This window comes from Engystomops pustulosus, chromosome 8 (genome assembly GCF_040894005.1).
Source record: "Engystomops pustulosus chromosome 8, aEngPut4.maternal, whole genome shotgun sequence".
Taxonomy (NCBI): Eukaryota; Metazoa; Chordata; class Amphibia; order Anura; family Leptodactylidae; genus Engystomops; species Engystomops pustulosus.
The window spans coordinates 82,052,447-82,065,123 of NC_092418.1; the positions used below are offsets into that span (position 1 = coordinate 82,052,447).

Consider the following 12,677-nt stretch of genomic DNA (forward strand, 5'->3'; position numbering starts at 1 on the left):
ATGCAAGGTCCTTTACCCATTACTGAACCCACTAAAGGGCTGAGTGTAGAAAACACCACACGATTTCCTAAGTGTCAAATTCATTGTGTAGTCCTATGTGAAAGTCTTTTAAAGGGCATCTATGTATTCTTAAGCGTAAGAGTAAAAATGTAAATGCGAAAATTGTAAAAAGAACACAGATAAAAATTAGAGCACACTTTACGATACTTATTGGTTATTGGTGTTAATCTGGCAAGCGCAACGTAAGTGCCCATGGGTGGGCCTTGGCCTGATCGCATATGTTTCCATGGAAACGTATGCGATCAGTAACCAGCAACCGGCGTCTTGCATTGTTTGAATTATTTACAAACGCAACACAAGCACCACATATGACTGCACCCCAACTTTCACAGGCTTTGGAAAAGCACACCATTTTGTAAAAGTGACTGAAAGCCTACGCCAGCAGGTTGTCCACATGTAGGCCAAAGCGGTGACCCTATCAGCCCTAGCAAGAGAAGTTGGGGGTTCCAAGTCCGTAATTTATTTTACATCCATGCAAGTCCCCCAAGAAGGCTGGTTGCCCTCACAAGAGAGGACAGGGCTTGATTTTGGGCAAACAATTTCCTCCGAAGATAAGTTCATCAAACCGTGGCTCTACACTTATTTATATAAATATCCATAATCATGTAAAGGATTTAGATCCAAGTTCCAGAAAATAGGTCACCATTAAGACTCCTCCGCTATAAGTCAGTGGGGGACATTTACTTAAAGTGTCGGTGTCTGCATTGGCTTTGTTACTGACCTGCTCTCGGAAAGAAGATACACATTTAATATTGTGGAGCTGTGCAGAGACATTTCTGGCGCCGAGACCATTTTCTGTCCCTGGGACCAAAATCTGTCCCGAGCACCAGAAATGTGTCCAACAGTCCCTGCTAGACCAGTTTTCTTTTGGTCTACTTTCCGCCAGTTTTCAGCACCCAAAAAGGGCTGCGACACATATTGGGGGACATTTACTATGGTGTTTCCGCCAGTTTTGTGGCGTTTTCACCACATGTTCTGCTCTCCTACCTATTTATTAGCTGTCGGGGACAGAAAAAATGCCTTTTTCCGTCTGCTCCGACTCTTCTCCGAAAAGGGGCGTGGCTTTGGCGGAGTGGAAACTCAGACACAATTAATATGTGTCACAGCCATTTTTGGGCGCTGTAAACTGGCGGAAAGTAGACCAAAAGAAAACTGGTCTAACAGGGACTGTTGGACACATTTCTGGTGCTCGGGACAGATTTTGGTCCCAGGGACAGAAAATGGTCTCGGCGCCAGAAATGTCTCTGCACAGCTCCACAATATTAAATGTGTATCTTCTTTCCGAGAGCAGGTCGGTAACAAAGCCAATGCAGACACCGACACTTAAATGTCCCCCATTGTGTCTGAGTTTCCACTCCGCCAAAGCCACGCCCCTTTTCGGAGAAGAGTCGGAGCAGATGGAAAAAGTCATTTTTTTCTGGCGCCGCCAGCTAATAAATAGGTCTGAGAGCAGAACATGTGGTGAGAGCGCCACAAAACTGGCGGAAACGCCATAGTAAATGTCCCCCAGTGTCTTTACCTATCTATATTGTGAGACACCGAAGGGGTTCACGGTGAATGGGCGATGTTTCCCCTGGCTTTTCTTATTATGCAAGGCTTTAATGCGGAGGAGGTCCAGCGGAAAACACTGTAAATCTGAGAAGTGCGGCTCAAACAAGCTATTTGTTGGAGCAGATTTTAAACTCTCCTGTGCTGGGTTTAGAATGGATTCACAGGCTGGTAGTGGGGCAGTCCATTCCACCTCCCAGGTTTAGTGCTGTTCAGCACTTGGGACACAGGTGGTGGCAGCAGCCTAATCAGGTGACATAAAGCTGCTGAGCAGAGCAGCGGAGGGAGACTGAAAGGAGGTTGACAAGGTGCATTATAGCCATGACTTCCAAACCTAGAAAGGCGAAACCCCTGCAAAGTGACTACATGTCTTAGTGGTGAATTCAGGGAACCCTTTGTATAGCTAGCACCCAGACAGGTAGAACTTTGTTTGTATTTGGCACCTGCTGTTTGAATAAATGCAGGTGATACCCGTTTTAGACTGAACTTTGGTGTCACTGTCTTGAACTGTACCACAAAGGAACATAGTGTAGCCTGTAGTGTAAAATCTTAGGTTCTTTATTGTAGTCTACTCACAAATTTTCAATTAAAAAAAATTGGCATCTCATATAATCCTGCAAGCAGCAAGCGCCCGTCCCTGGTTTTCACTCCTTCACTTTGTCCGGGGCAGGTCACCTCAGCCAGCCTACAATTACTTGACCTGTCCCATGACCGTCTGTCTGGTCCTTTCTTCAGTGACTTGATTGAAGCTCTGTCCAGTCCACCCAGAGCCGTGGGGGGATAAAGATGAAGAGCTGTAGTTTGGCATTGGCTAATTTTTAACATGAGAAGACTACAAGTGAGTAACATGTGAGTAGACTACAATAAAGAACATGAGATTTTACACTACAGGCTACAGTTTGTGATTTCCTTCAGAAACCATTGCGCTATATATGGAGAGGTATCAATGGCGGGCAGCTGAGACTCATCCATTAGTACAGAGGAAATTTTGCATACAACCTTAGCTGTACGGAAGCTCCTCCTTGCAGGGTGCATTTCTTTGTAAGCAAAAGAAGTAACCAGCATCATACAAGAAATCAAAATCATACAAGAACAGACAAGTCAGAGACCAGGAGTAAGTAACATTTCTTTTATTTACATCACAAGAGTAACACGCTGCCATCATGTGGTAGAAAATACTGCACTGCTAAGAAAGTTCAAATCCAACGTCCTTGTCACAGAGAGAAAAAAAATACACAGTCAGTGGAAAAAGTAGATTAAAAAAATGGCAAACAATACAAAATAAAAAAGGAAAAAAAAATATCAGTGTTCAGCTCCTGCAGAGGAACAGAAAAGTGGCAGGAAAAAAAAAAATAAAAGCCCAGATTTCTGTAACAATGGGCCGAAACCTGACAAAGAAAATGCAGGTGAATGCAAAGTGTCCCAAAGGATTCATAGTTATAAAACTGTCATGACAGATCCGCATGAAAGATCTGGTAAACAATGCATCGAATTCTCTACGTTTGTATCATTTTATATATATTTATATTATGTATATATATAATTATATACACACACGCTTTGTCACCCTATGGAAAGTCACACTCCAGACACATAGGTCATCCCTTTTTCCAGTCTGTAAGAGAACGCCGTTCCCGTGAGGACATAAATCAACTCTTGCCGGAGGAGGGTTTCATTTTCCTTCCTTTAAAAACACAGTGCGTTGGCAGCGCAGGGTGGTCATGGTCACACCCCAATGTAAAAAGGCAGCGATTGCTCCTGCCCGCTATGCGAGGGTCACCTCTGAAGTAAACATACAATCACAGACAGACACAGGTGCGGGTCGTAGCCATGAAACGTCAGGGGAGGATACAGGCAGGCGACATCTTTATCGTCTCGCCCTTCTATTATGTCAGTTCATAAGTGTTACTGATAACGCTGGGAATGACCAAGGATTGAGGGAATATAATGAGTCAGGGGTGTGGTGGTGTCCGATATACACCAGCACCACCAATACCATTTAGTCTTCTGGTGACATAATAAAAGAGCGCCATCTGTCCTGCCAAAGCTCCGCCATCTCCCAGGCACAAGCCACCGGTCACTAGCATCATATCAACATAGTGATGGTCACTACAATGGAAAAATTAGAAGTCTACTCTGCCCGCAAGCTGTTACTACTACTGGAGAACAAACCACGCTATAAAATAGGAAACGTCGCATGGGAGAACGACAAGATGGCAGGGAAGGCGTGCAAAACGGATGCAAGCGACTTAAGTATCGGACATGCTCTCTGGCTGCTAAGAGAAGGTACACAGTGTTTACCACGGGGCCGTAGTCTCTTCTACCTGCCCCTTATAGTGTTTTAGTCTACAAAATTATGTATATACTGAAATTGCAGTATTAATGCAATTCCTTGATCCGACGCCACCTTCCTTTTATGGAGAGAACAAAAAAAAAAAAAAAAGACCATAAGACCATTCCAGCTCTATGTTTTATGATATATACATTATATATATCCCCATTTACATGGAGCAATGTAATGTTCTTTCTTGGAATTCATGCAACGTTCAATATACTTGCAGACAATGTTTTACCAAGGGGTTTTCCAGTATCAGGAAAAAAAAAATGCTGTTTTTTTTTCTTCTCATTCGTTACAGAAAATAGGTCACTCTTGTCCTCGGGTAATGTAAAGTATCAATACTCAACAACATATACAGTAACTCCGCCTCTTAATGATTTTTACCAAATTATCATGTGATTCCACCGTTTTAAACAACGAGAAAGATCCCCATATTTTGTTGCTCACTTTTTCTATCCTGGCAGCTTTCATCACATGGATGAGCATTGAATTAGTAGCAGAAAAAAGCAGTTACATGAAGCAGAAAATCTGTGTGGTGCGGATTAAGGCTTGACAGCTTTCCTGCTGTGTAGATCGTGTCTGGAGAGCAGAGGCTGGTGGGGAGAGTGGCAGGAGTATACGAGACTGGAATTAAGGGACCGATTCACGGGCGAGACCTACCTCACTATTCTGTGAGGAGATTTATGTATTCCTATGAGCGTTAATTTCTCTCTTCTAGTATCCACCTATCTGCACAGGCACAGCTTTCCTGCTAGCTACGCAGAGCAGCATCACATGATCTCCCTCCTACAGTTTGAGCAGGAAGAAGCAGCCCCTCCCCACTTGCGGTTAGAAGCTGCCTTATTTTTAGTGTAAGCAAGCTATGCTCCCACAGACATAAGCAGTACAGCCAGATGAGACAGAAACTGCTGGACAAAGGTAATGAAAATAGGTAAAGTTGTCCAACAACTCAAGAGCTACTAATTTGTGCTAAAGAAATAAAAATGATCAGAGTTGCACTTTAAATTATAATACTAGACATAGACCATGGACAGGAGTGGTGCAGTTTCAGAGAAAATAAAATACATTTTTTTCCTATTCCTGGAAAAGGCCCTTTTGCTTTAAAACACAGAAAATAAAAAACACAATACTCTGAGATTGATTCATGTAAAATAATAAAAACAAGTGCCCTTCTGAATACGGGGTTCAGCCACTGATCCCCCCCCCCCCCATATTATCTGCTCTTTCCTTCCAACCATGCACAGCAATGTGACCGACGACACGACATAGGACTGAGCTGTGCTTGATTCATGCAACCTCAAAGTATATAGTAAAATCTACAAAAATAGATTCATATATATATATTTCTATATATAATTATCTTTATATATATATAATTTTTTAATTTTTCTTTTTTTAATCTATAGGGAGGTCAATGCCCAGAAATAGGAGTGTGGCCCCTCCCTTGCACACACAAATGGTACAAAGTGTAAAACATGGAATGAGTGGAAATGTAGCGCGTGTGGGGTATAAAAGAACACAAAGAAAGTAAAACAAGGAATGAACTTCAAAGTGGAAAAGGGTAATGTCTATGAAAGCAGCCCCCTGCTGCACCCCTTCCCACGTTTATCCACCACATACTATGAGCACCGGTCCGTGCTCTGAAAGGTGCATTCAGCAGGTGAATAGAAGGAAATTTCCTGTATCATATGTCCGATATGGCAATGAATATTTGATATGGTCCTTCAATATAAAGCTGTTGTCCCATAGACCTCTCTCCGAGGGGATCCAGAGTATACTCAGTCTAGGTGTACATGCCGTAAGATGCCTTAAAGCATGCGGATTGTGTCAGGACCTTAAATACAATGAATTCAGTAACAACACCTTGCATGTAGGTAGAAAACATAAAAGTGGGTGGGTGGGTGTGTAGCGCCGGAGGGGACTGCGAGTACCACACACAGTGTGACCAAGAAATAAAAGGACTGTTTGGTGCAGTGCGGTGCTGTTTTGTGCAGTCACAGGCTGTAGTGTAGTTACAGAACGGCCATCAAATTAATAATAAATACAACACACAGTAAGGGCACAATGTGAGGGTCCCGACACACAGAGGAGGGAGGCCCCCTGGCTATCACTCCAAAACATATCAATGTGCTGCCAGGACAGGAAACAACATATGTCAAGGTGCGACCTGCAGCACAGTCCCTGGAGAACCAAAAACACAGCCAAATCCCAGAAGGAGCTGCCGAGGAACATGGAAAACTGCTGCTAGGCAGCGCAATGCTGTCCCTCCGACAGTGAGGAGGTTCATCCCAGGAGTCTGTTAGGCAATGGGTGCGAGTCACATGCTGCTGTAAATTCAGCCACAGCTCTCAGCATGGATAATAAGTGCTATATTGAGGTTATATCCAAGACTGAGAGCACCCTGCTCCCTCCATGCAATCCCAGGAGCAAGGCTCATGTACAGTACATTGTTGGTCTCCTTAAGGAAAATGAAAGTCTTAGTAACAGCTCTCTGATCTGGTAACAAGTGAGGTAAGGTGTCCCTGTTACATATGTATCGGTCTTTATGGTCGTCCGTTCTATGGATCAGTTACAGAATTTGTAAAATTGCCGCCGACACCGTCCCCACACGTCAGATACATACAGAAAGTCTTGATGGGAAGATCAGAGGGAGTCATTTGGAAATGGTCTAAATTATCCCCTGATGAAATCTAAAGAATAAAAAAAACCACATAAAAATAAAAATATTACCACAAGAAATATTCTCTATGTGTAGCATGTGTAAAGCTCTGAGTCACTACTACAAATGAAATGGGAACTGGAAATGTACTGAGATGGGGCTCAAAGAAATTTACACAACGTAAAATGAAATAAAAAAACCAAAAAACAGAAAACCGGGAACTGTCGCAGGCCATGCATGCTACCTGCGCAGTGAGAGGCCGTATCCCCCAGCTCCACATGATAAAACGCACCGAAAAAAAAATCATCACCATCAGTTCCAATTAAATCTCCGTTCACAGGTGGAGGACGCAGTCCGCTCATCGTATGTGAACGACATGCAACTTGAGAAAAATCACAAAAGTAAAAGAAAAGAAAACGTAGACGACTGCCGTTAGCCATCCCCGCCGCCACGTCACCGCATCAGAGCAATGAGAGGACACAAGGCTTTGTGTAACGTGACGTCACATCTTCTGTTGGTTGCAGATGTTTAGATTTTTAAGGCAAGTCCTTCAACTCCTTCGAAACAATAAAGGAATAAAACCCATTCAAATGGAAAAACACGTGTTCCATCCATGGACAAGGCACAATCCTTCCTCCCGCTTCTTTTCCAGAGTCAATAGTCCTTCATTGTGATAGTAAGCTCCAGAGGATCTCTTTAGTCCACTGCATATACCCCTTTATGAAGAAAGAATGTCTGAAAAACAGGCTACACCGAGTGGTTTACACAAGTGTCGGCACATCACGGCCGCCCTCCCTTCAGCGCACACAGGATCCTTGAAAATCTGCTGAAGAATGTTAAAGCACCAAAACGGTTTGCGAGGACCCCGATAGAGGTCATTTTATCCTTGTTTTTCTTTGAATTAGTATTTGTTTTTTAAAAAAAAAAAAATCATGAAGAAAATAAAATATTTTTGGCAAGAGCTGCCAGTGGCTCCTGAAAGAGCGGTGCCTCCTGTATCCAGGACGGGCACAGTGCGGCTGTGCATTGTACAGTGCGCTGCCGATTGTGGTTCTGTGGATGTGATGTACACAGAGTTCTTTACATCCATGTCGCTGCTCGTCTTCCTGTAGACAGAGCACAGGCGGAGAAATTGGAGGGGGCAACCCCCAACAAATGTACGGAATTACACAACGGACAATCACCAGTCACTTTGCTACAGTGGGGGTTCTTCATCCATCGGTTCATCCTCAGTCCTGGAGGAGAGAGAGAAAAATCTCAAGCTTTTATCTATTTTTTTAAATTTTGTTAGTTGCGAGTAGAAGTATAAGGAGGTAGGACATTCCCCACTGTGCACATTCGACTGTATATAAATTAATGGTCCCAGGCGCAAGACCGTGCGGCTGGACAATTCTAAGACGGGTCCTGCCGACACATTTCACTCCGCAACTTTTCCCCATACCTTGCCCACTTGGCGTGGAGGAATCAAAACTTTTAGCATGCCAGTACAAGCTTTGATAAATTCTCTGTATTGTCTTATTTCCACATAAACGCGTTTGTACTTACTGTATACATAAACCATGGCATTACTCACCTTCTCTCCGGGCGGACACCCACAGACAGGGACGCCATAGCCGTCACCGTCTCTGCTTCTTCACTCTCACATTTCTGAGCTTCAACAAGTGAGTATGAGATGGTTGAAGACAGCTGATGCAAACAAGGCCAGTATTCACCTACAGATAAAAAAATACCTGTTAATCAAAACCCATTTATAGTAGGCAAGAAAGCAAAATGTACAGTAATATAACGCAGGCAATGACATACATTATACCAGTTTTGCAGGGGAGACTGCAGTAGCAAATTTATACAATCCTACATCGCAGATGAACCACAAGACTGCATGGGCACCGGTCATTTATATATTCAGGAATAGTCAGGACTCCTCTCTGACCATTGAGGAGGGATATGAAAATGCTAATTAATTTAATTGCACATGAAAGTCTCTGACTGAATAAAATCATAAATCAGGACAGGGGTAACTAGGTGTGGGGCTTTAAAACTAAGTAGCATGAAAACAAGCTCCTTGTTTATGCTGGTGTCAGGTTCCCTTTAAGAGGGAACACAAAATCTTAAAGCACATAGGTTTTTTTTTCCCTTAAACTTAGTTTAACAGTGTAAATATGTAAAGCCCTAGAATCCCCTATTTTATGTGAAATCTCATTTGGTGGTTCTGGTAAATGCAGCACAGGAGATACCGACAGTTAGACATGGATGGAAATGTGATGGACATTTTATTTATTTTATTTTTTTTAATACTCAGGCAGGGGAGATTTCACATAAAAGAAGAAATTCTACTCTACCTGATGAGGCCGGTAGTTTAATTGGGTAAAATCTGGTAACAGGTTGTCTTTAAGTACAATCTATCTAAACGTACTAGAAGTTGAACTGTAAAATCTGACGAGTCACTTTAATGGGAACCTGTCAACAACTTTTTCATAAAAACAGGTATTGGCATGTTCCCATAGAGTCCCAATAGCACAAGGACACCCTTATTTTAGTTTAAAAAAAAACCTCTACTCGCAAGCTTATAAAATTAACTACTTGATATTCAGGAAGACAAGTCGGACAGGGCATGGCCTCCACGGCTGACGGCCACGGCTGACCACCTTGAGCTGGCCGAATTTAACTGCACAGCATGGCCAAACCGTGAGAGTGAAGCCATGCATGCGCAGTGAGTGGGCGGAGGACATGAACCGGCTCCGACGCTCACTGTGCAACAAGAGGGAGTGTGTGGCGTGAGAATTCGGCCAGATGACTTTACTCAAGGAGGTGTAGTCTTACTCTGAGAGGACAAGAGGGACTTCTTGGCTATGGAGGCCACATCCTGTCAGGCTCCCTGCAATGTCTGCCTGGATACCAAGCAGAGAAACAAAGTTAATTTTATCAGCTTGTGAGGAGATTATTTTTTTTTTAAGCAAAAAGAAGGGTGTCCTCGCGCTATTAGGGCCCTAAGGGAACCAGTCAATACCAGTTTAAAAAAAAAAAAAAAAAAAAAAAAAAAAAAAAAAAAGGTGATTTAAGGTTCGCTTAGATTGATACTTAATAAAAAAAATCTTTATAAATGCAATATCACTGTGCAATGACATACTTTTCTTTACTTCTATCAACATGTAACACAAATCACCTGAAATGATATTTAGGGGAGTTACATTATGTGTTGGTAGAGGTAAAGAGATCGTCTACTTATAATTGTAAAAAAATTCTTTACCATTCCATCTGGTGCCTTATTTTTAGTCTACCCTAGAACTCTACATTTCAGCAACAGAACACTTTGTACTTCATTACATCCCCAGTAATGGGTCAGCCATGTGCACTTGTATACTTACTCTGGATCTGAATGATTTTCTCCATGGAGCTGACTGCATTAGAGTTTGGTCTCTGCTGTAACACAGACTCAGGTAGCGGCTCCAACTAATATACAAGTAGAAGGGAGGATTATTATAGTGCTCATCATCCATATATAATCACAAGCCATCAGTGTTGCATTATTTTAATCCCATATCACGCATTTAAAATATTCTATACTATTGCAATTTAGACGTATGCCCTAACTCTTAGGAATACAGTTCTGCTGAGCTATAGAAGACAATAACAGATGTGCATAAAGTTCACATAAGTCCCTCATAGATGAAATTACTTTGTGTGTCTATTTCCTAAACACATAACTCATCAGAGCCATCATGCACTCCAAGATGAAATGTTGCAGCAGGCGTTGGTGGCATAGTGGTGAGCATAGCTGCCTTCCAAGATGAAATGTTGCACTGTACAGTGATGTGATTTGGAATTGTAGGACACAATATTGAATATAATTATTTAATATACCGTAATAAATGCACTCAGCCAAGGCAAAGTTTCCCAGGCCAAAAAATTACTTTTTATATAGATGCCTCATAGACATTCAATTATCTCCCAGCAGGTGGCGCTGCATCGATAGATTATCTGACTAAAGTTTTTAGATATTAATTTGTAACAAATACAAGTACATGATGGCTAAACCTATTATACAGTGTATGCAGGTGTATTACAGATATTAATATCAGATAGGGGTATAACACTGGACTCCAACCCATGTTGCACAAGCTGTGTGATATAGCAAACAGTGGTCGGGCCCTGTGCAGCTCCATTCCCTATATAGCAGTGATGGCGAACCTTTTAGAGACTGAGTGCCCAAACTACAACCGAAATCCATGTATTTACCGTGAAGCGCCAACATGAAATTTTAAGCAGTAACTTATTGCTACCTGTTCCTCCACATCTTTCAATTGTATTGGCGGTCTGAGGCCACCAGTTAAAAGAAGGAGGGCAAATTAAAATTATCATTGTAGCTTCTCTCCAGGGTCTCTTTGTAAAGGAACAATGGTCGGGTCCAACATGATGACCTCCAAAGATAATGCAGTTCTGTCTAAACCTTCTAGCTTTTCCCGCAGTTCCAAACAGCCAACAAAGTGTTGAAAAGCACTGAGAGCAGCATCTCTTAATTTTCCTGGGACTGCAGGCAGATTGGAAGTGTTTGGTGAACTCTGTCCTAGGGTGATGGCCTGAGTGCCCATAGAAAGAGCTCTGAGTGCCACCTCTGGCACCCGTGCCATAGGTTCGCCATCACGGCTATATAGTGACCAAGCCAAGTCACTGCAGCCCAGGGCCCTGTCACTCAAGGCCAAGATCTAAACCACTTTAATGGACAACCTGTTAACAGCAGTTGTAGTAGCAGTTCTTCAAAGAGGTGTAATCTATAAAACAATAGTAAACTATCAAGACTTTGGTTTCTAGTTTATACTGCAAAATCTCCTGGACATGTTTATGGCCAACAAGCAGGGATCAGTTATTATTCCTCTTACCTCATTTCCAAGTAAAGCAGACACACAGGCTTCAGAGGCATCACAGATGGCTGTCAGATCATGGCCCCCCTCTAAGGCAAGGATAACACGACCTCCAGCCAAAGCCATAAGCTGTTTGGTAAGATATCCAAAACCTTATTGGGAAAAAAAGTTTTTCAATGTAAAAACAGCAGCAACAGCAACAACAAGACTCATTTGTGAATCTATCGCTCGCTATTAGAGTATTATTTTAAAACAAAGCCAAAAAGCAAGTGGGAATATAACTTTAAAGGGAACATATTACATCAGTGTCTATCCATCTGAAAAGGCAGAAAAAAACAAAGTTTATGTTTCAACTCTATATAGTGTATATGAAACTTTATGTGCACCAACCAAAAAGGAAATCTATCATCAAAATCAAACATGGTAAACCAAAGCAACCTTACTCATAGATCCAGGCACTTTAATGATCATGGCCAGAGGTCGCGCTAACATATTTCTAGAAGGGTAATAATACTCCTCTTACTATTTTTGAGGAGTATTTTTAGCCGGGAAGGAGTATGAAATTTGCAGTAATACATGTATATAACTCATGGCTATATATAATGTTGATAGACGCTAATTACGGTATATAAGAAAATCATATGTCAGTATCTTCTGTGTTTTTTTTTTAAGGTTTTTTATTAATTGAATTTGCGTCTGTCATTTTTTTTACATGTTTTTACTGTTTATGCAGTCCTGTTTCACATACACCTCATGCCACCTCAGCACTCGCCAGACACGCAGTCCCACGTAACACACACCTGCCACCTCAGCACTCGCCAGACACGCAGTCCCACGTAACATATACCTCATGCCACCTCAGCACCAGACATGCAGTCCCATGTAACATACACCTGCCACCTCAGCACCCGCCAGACACGCAGTCCCACGTAACATACACCTGCCACCTCAGCACCCGCCAGACACGCAGTCCCACGTAACACACACCTGCCAGCTCAGCACCCACCAGACACGCAGTCCCACGTAACATATACCTCATGCCACCTCAGCACTCGCCAGACACGCAGTCCCAAGTAACATATACCTCATGCCACCTAAGCACCAGACATGCAGTCCCACGTAACACACACCTGCCACCTCAGCACCCACCAGACACGCAGTCCCACGTAACATATACCTCATGCCACCTCAGCACCAGACATGCAGTCCCACG

The 12,677-nt window shown here is 42.6% G+C and overlaps 1 protein-coding gene across 3 annotated transcripts in view; it reads right to left on the reverse strand.

The window, feature by feature from the left end:
* Window positions 1–2,723: 2,723 nt before the first annotated feature.
* Window positions 2,724–12,677, reverse strand: part of HDAC4 (histone deacetylase 4) — a 138,624-nt gene continuing 128,670 nt past the window's right edge. For all 3 annotated transcript variants that reach the window (XM_072121502.1, XM_072121503.1, XM_072121504.1), the window contains 4 exons: window positions 11,483–11,616; window positions 9,971–10,055; window positions 8,179–8,317; window positions 2,724–7,840 (listed from right to left, as the gene is read on the reverse strand). In XM_072121502.1, coding sequence (XP_071977603.1) covers window positions 7,801–7,840; window positions 8,179–8,317; window positions 9,971–10,055; window positions 11,483–11,616 — 398 coding nt within the window. In that variant the 3' untranslated portion in view covers window positions 2,724–7,800. The remainder of the gene's footprint in view (window positions 7,841–8,178; window positions 8,318–9,970; window positions 10,056–11,482; window positions 11,617–12,677) is intronic.